Here is a 6,396-nt window from a genome sequence, read left to right as displayed (position 1 = left end):
ACTGAATGTTATGATACATGCGGGACATGATCCGATTAATTATAGTATTTGTTTCATTTCAGGACACACAAAATGTGTATACTGGATAGTTTCTGTCATTTCTCAATTTTTGGTTAAGCATTATACACTAGGATAGTATTTACTCATGGTATTGACAGGGTTAATAATGCATTTGTTATGCTAAAAACCGAGTTGATGATCGGTCAATTCTGAACTAACTGCTTTCTTTTATGCTTAGCCTGGTCCGGATTCCATTGGAATCGTTGCTATTTCTCATGGTTGCACTGGTGTGGCAGCACGTGCTTACGGCCTGGTGGGTTTAGAGCCTACAAGGGTACGATAGTCTCCCCCTTGTTTCTTCTTTTTTGTAGTAGTTGTGGAGTTTATGTGAAGCATTTATCGGTTATGCTTCGCTACTTCCAGGTTGCAGAAATCCTTAAGGATTGGCCTTCGTGGTATCGCGATTGCCAAGCTGTGGATGTTCTAAATGTGCTGTTCTAAAAAAAAATGTAGAGTGCTCGTTCTATAATTAATTTGCCCATTAATAGATTGTTAAATTAAGCATCCCAAGATAACAAATGCTTTCCACTTTGTTCTGGAGAGCAATTGTTATGAAATTTCACATATTAGCAAGTGAAGTAAATTAAGATAATTGTTGTATATAGGTCTATCAACGCAAGTCTTGCCCAATCCTTTTCTACTAGTTCTCTGTATTCATGTTCTCATTTCGAGCTTAACATTTCTTTATCTGATCTTGCTGTACACTTTTCCTATATTTCAGAATGTGCCCCCTGCAATACTACTTAGATTCCTGCGGGAGCACAGGTCAGAATGGGCAGACAATAGTATCGATGCTTACTCAGCTGCAGCTGTTAAAGTTGGTCCCTGTAGCTTACCAGGGTCTAGAGTTGGAAGCTTTTCAGGTCAAGTTATTCTGCCACTGGCTCATACTATTGAGCATGAAGAGTCAAGTAATTTCATCTTGATTTCTTCATTATCTATTCCAAAATTTTGAATATTTACTTGGAATTTTGACATAGATTGTACATTTCATTTCATGGATATTAGTTATTGGAGGTCCTTAAGCTGGAAGGTGTTGGACATTGTCCTGAAGATGCAATAATGCCTAGAGACATGTTTCTCTTGCAAGTAAGTTTTGGTTCTTCATATCTTTGTCATATATTTAATGCTTGAATTATCACGGTCTGTAGGCATGTTGCCCCAACAAGCCTAAAGTTTTGGTTCTTCATATCTTTTGTCATATATTTAATGCATGAATTATCACGGTCTGTGGGCATGTTCCCCCCCAACAAGCCTAAAGTTTTGGTTCATATCTTCACAGAATTTTTTTTGGTAATGGGGATATTTTTAAATGTTACTACTAGTTCATTTTTACAAAGTCCTCGTTCTTTTTTTTATCCATTACTTTTTATGGCCCCAACCTTCTTGCTTAATGTCGTTGTTTATACTTTCCTAACAGCTATGGAGCGGAATGGATGAGAATGCTGTTGGCACCTGTGCTGAACTTATATTTGCTCCTATCGATGCCTCTTTTGCTGATGATGCACCTCTTTTGCCTTCTGGTTTTCGCATCATTCCTCTCGATTCTGGCAAGGTCAGCATCTAGAATTACGTTATAGTTGCTGTATTCGGCTATCATTCTTTCTCTTTTTTCTCTACTTTAAACTCTTCTTTGGACTTCCATTTATTTGATGAACTGGGACATTTTGTAGGAAGCTTCCAGTCCAAATCGTACCCTTGACCTTGCTTCTGCTCTCGAGATTGGACCGGCTGGAAATAAAGCATCTAATGATTATACTTCTAATGGTGGCAGTACAAGATCTGTGATGACAATAGCATTTGAATTTGCATTTGAAGGTATAGTGGAGCATGACTTTGATGTTTGAAGTTTTATATCTTCCTTGTGGCATTATTGGATTAGATTGTAATAGTGTGTTCATAGATGGATGCCAATGAACACAAAATTTCTGAACTTTGCATACTCTATTTAATAGGTCAAATCAAGAGGAGTTTAAAAAATCTAGTTTTTGAATTCCGTTGTCCCGAAGTGTAGCAATTGGTCTTTTTGGGGGCTTAAAATAAATTTTTTTGGTCTCATTGGTCCTTGGTGTGTTCTTTCTTTCTTGACAGGTGCTATTTGGGAGTAGAGCTTCTCAAGTCTGGCAGTGAAGGAAGTGAAACCACCCTCAAAACCCTTTGGCATCACACAGATGCTATTATGTGCTGCTCTTTAAAGGTATGTGGCTTAAAATTTTCAGCTCTGTCTCTCTGTCTCTCTCTCTCTCTGTGACATGGGTCTTGAATTGTCTTCCTATGCTATTATTTTTAATTGTTTATTATTCACAGCTTCAAATTTAAAAGGTAATTTGACTTCCAAAAAGCTGAAAGATTTGTATTTTGCCAGAGTTTAAATAACCAGTTAAGCTAAGGACAAAGGGGTTGGCCTAATGGATGAGGCACTCCCTTAGTAGGTGTAATGTTTGGATTTAAGTCTTACTGCCACGAGTGCAGCTTTGCTTCCCCTATTCCCCTTGTATTGATTGTCAAAAAAAAACTCAGTTAATACAGAATAGAGGGTGATATGTCACAGTTAAAAATCCCAGTTAGTTTAGACCCCTAAAATACAAAAATTAGATAGCTTTTAATTACGCTGCTTCTACAAGCTTATTATCTTTACAATTAACTGTACATGCAGGCATTGCCGGTTTTCACCTTTGCTAACCAGGCTGGTCTTGACATGCTTGAGACAACCTTGGTCGCCCTTCAAGACATTACTTTGGAGAAGATATTTGATGATCATGGAAGAAAAACTCACTGCTCTGAGTTTCCACAAATTATGCAACAGGTTTGCAATTTTCTCTTGAATTAATCAATTGGATAAATAATAACTGAGATCAAGCAGATGATGGCTAACTGAACTAGGATCTGCTATTGAGATAACATTGATTTCAGACTTCAGTAGTATTTGAAAGCAACCAAACAACCAACATCTCTATTTGTTTCTGCATCCATAAAGAATGATTCATTGTGACAAATTGTCGTTGATACTAAAAGGATGAACCATGCTACTTTTCATAGAAACTTAATGAGGCATTCACCACATGTCAAACACAATCACCTATTAACTTTGCCTCTGCCAAGAGAGTGGTAGGTGTAAATTTTAATCCCAGTTCACTTTAGTATGTCCTAAATATTAAAAAAATAATAATAATTGTATGCCATATACATTTAGAGTTTTCCATTTGTTCTGTCTTGAGTAAACTTTGCCCCATTTGTTTTGATAGAAAATATTTTTGTGGAAATTAACATTTTTAATAATAAATTTGAAGATGGGTTGTTTCAGGCAAAGAAGAAAATGGTTGAATTAGTACATAAAATCATCGAAGCGAAAAGGAAGAACAGAGGCAGATCAGAAGTTGCAAAAGATGTAGCTGATGTTTTGCTGAATGATGCAAGTGAAGAGCTAAATGATTATCTAATTTTAGATGTTTTTAATATTATAAGCCATATTAGTGTGCTTTTTATTCCTTTTTAATTTTTTTGGGCAAATTACACTTCTTGACCATTTTGATTTTAATTGATGTATTTAAAGTCTAAATTGTTGCTATTCTTAGGTATGCAATGTATTGTTTTTTATTTTTAATTTTGTTTTCAAGCTTAGTTTATTTATTATTTTAATAAACATCAATTATTAGTTTGACAGGTATTTTTTTTTGTTCAACCATGTAAAATTAACAAAATTAAAAAATTAAAAAAAGGCTATGGCGGCGTTTAAAAAACGTCACTATATCCCACCCCAACGGTTAGATTTTAAAAATGTATAAATGTTTATGACGGCGTTTTCAAAAACGTCGCTAAATGTCGTAGTGACGTTATAGTACAGTTAGGTAGGACATTTGGCGGTGTTTTTTATATAACGACGTTTTTCAAACGTCATAAAGTTATAGCGACGGCCGCATCATCGGCGTTTGGTACTAAACGTCATAAAAAGAATTAGCGACGTTTTTAATACTTTTAGTGACGTTTTTTAAACGCCGCTAAAAATAAATTTTTCAGCAGTGATAATTGATGAAGTAAACAGAAATAAATCCATGACTAATGGAATAAACTAAATATAAATAAATTTTTATTAAATAAAAATTGTATAAAATAAAAAAAAAAGTGCAGGCAAGCCCTCGATAGGGTCAATTGCCCATATTACACTCTTAAGACTTGGATAATCCGAAAAAGAAAATTCAATGGTAAAATTTTTTATATTCAAATGAACTGTAAATTTTTATTTTTTAAGTTTGACTCCTTTTCAGTGTTGCACTTAGTCTTAATTGATAAACGTGAATCACTCGACCGTGTCTAATTTAAAGAGGTTCGTCATAAAAATAAATACATAAATAAAGTCCACAGGTAGCTTTAATTTATTTCTTCATATCCACTGGCTGAATAAACATGAATTGAAGAATTCAAGTTTAATTTATACTTTAAAATTTCTACACAATTAATTTCCTAGCAAACAAAACCAAGGGCACTCTATGAATTGAAGTTGATGTATTGAGGTTCCCATTAACATTTGCTACAAAAAAATATTTAAAAAAAAAGGAAAAGAAGGAATGGCTCAGCTACAACACTCGCTTGCGTTTTCTGTCTTCTTGTTGATCATAATCCTCCTCAATTTGTCTGAGATGTCGCTACAACTAAAAGATAGTAAGTGTAAAACAATTTTATTCTTACTTTATTTTTATAAATTTAACTTCTAATCTATTCATTTAGAAATCATTTATCCAAAGTAAACCTTATTGTCATAATAACAATTTTGGGATTATTAATCAATCTTCTAGGTTTAAATTGTATATACTATGCTAACACATGCTCTTTTTTTCTTTTCCTTTTTTCTTTTATTGCAGCTATAACCCCATCCGGTTGGGTGTGCAAGAGTATCCCAAGCCGTGCTCCGGGTGCCTGCTTAACTTCCACTAATGGAGCTCCCTAAGTTCACTCTTCTACACATATGCACTCAAAATTAATAACCATGAATAAATAAAATGTAATAATATCAGCTTGTAAGCCATATATATATATGTTCTATATATGAATAAATAATAATGTAATAATGAAACAATGTTTGGCATTAGTTTTGGTGATTATTCCTCTTTTTTCATTTATGTCCCCCATTGGACACAAGTTAATTTTTGATCAAACGCCTAAAATTTGGAACTACTGAAATGAAAGCAAAAATGACGGATTGTTAACCAAAATGCTTTGTGTTGTTGAACTAATATTATGTAATCTAACAATTGATGAAGAACTAAGTTTTAACTAAAATATAACAACATAAGAACTTCATAAAATTAATTGTGAACCAGATTGTTATTGAAATAAAACATCTTACAAGGCCACTTGATTACTATGTTGATCTAAAATGGCTAAGATGTGGAGTTAACTACTGGGAGAACTAAAACTAAACTTGAGCTAATGGTTGAGATCATATACTTTTTTCGATAGTAATGACAACAATTTGTTCAAAATGATTGGTGCTGGTAATTTAGAAGACTAATAAAACTCCACTACAATTTCCTCATCGTGGGCGCTTCAATTCACACACACATTTGTCATAGTATGCACTTTATTTATTTATTTTGTTAAATAGTAATTCTTGAACAAAAAATAATTATTCTGATATCAATATAGAATAAAACCAATTATTGGGATATCAATTAACCAACTGGATTTTTGCTACTAAGGAATGAAATTGGGGTATTTTTTTTTATTATCTTTCTAATCAATATTTTTAATATTAGTTTAAGAATAAGTAAAATGTATTTGTTTTTTTAAGGACAACATTATTTTTTTTTCCTAGACAAAATTGCCATGTCTCATTACCCCCACAATCTCCAATCGCCACTAACACCTTCAACCGTTAACGACAACCTTCTGATGATTACTTCCAGTTGTTGGCGATCATTTTACAGTGACCATTTCCAGCGACTCTCCAACAAATTGAAATTTCATTATGTTAAATTAGTGAAACTTCACTATTTTCAAACCAGCAAAAAAAAAAAAAAAAATCAATTAATAGTTAAAAATTGAAAAATTGAAAGTCAGTGACATTTCACTGTTTCCGAATAGAGAAATTTTCAATTAATGGCTAAAAATTACAGAAGTGGAAGTCAATTGAATTTTTATTCATAGACTTTACCAAAATTTCTTCAAAAATGAATTGGATTCTCATTGTCTTAGCACAATGATAACTACATACAGCTGTCGGTGATCATTTCACAGTGACTATTTATGACGACTCTCTAACAAATTGAAATTTCATTATATTAAATAAGTGAAACTTCACTATTTTCAAACTAGAAAAAAAAAAATCAATTAATAGTA

General features: G+C 32.9%; 1 protein-coding gene across 1 annotated transcript; it reads left to right on the top strand.

Moving 5' to 3' along the window:
• Positions 1-1,072: 1,072 nt before the first annotated feature.
• LOC114317202 (homeobox-leucine zipper protein ATHB-15) lies at positions 1,073-3,705 on the top strand. Its single transcript, XM_028263909.2, has 4 exons — positions 1,073-1,149; positions 1,481-1,615; positions 1,734-1,878; positions 3,365-3,705. The coding sequence occupies exons 1-4, from the start codon at positions 1,123-1,125 to the stop codon at positions 3,382-3,384; spliced, it is 327 nt and encodes a 108-aa protein (XP_028119710.1). The 5' UTR covers positions 1,073-1,122; the 3' UTR covers positions 3,385-3,705.
• Positions 3,706-6,396: the final 2,691 nt, after the last annotated feature.

This window comes from Camellia sinensis, chromosome 10 (assembly GCF_055761805.1).
Source record: "Camellia sinensis isolate YWXY chromosome 10, ASM5576180v1, whole genome shotgun sequence".
Lineage (NCBI taxonomy): Eukaryota > Viridiplantae > Streptophyta > Magnoliopsida > Ericales > Theaceae > Camellia > Camellia sinensis.
This window is presented reverse-complemented; position numbering and strand designations above follow the sequence as displayed.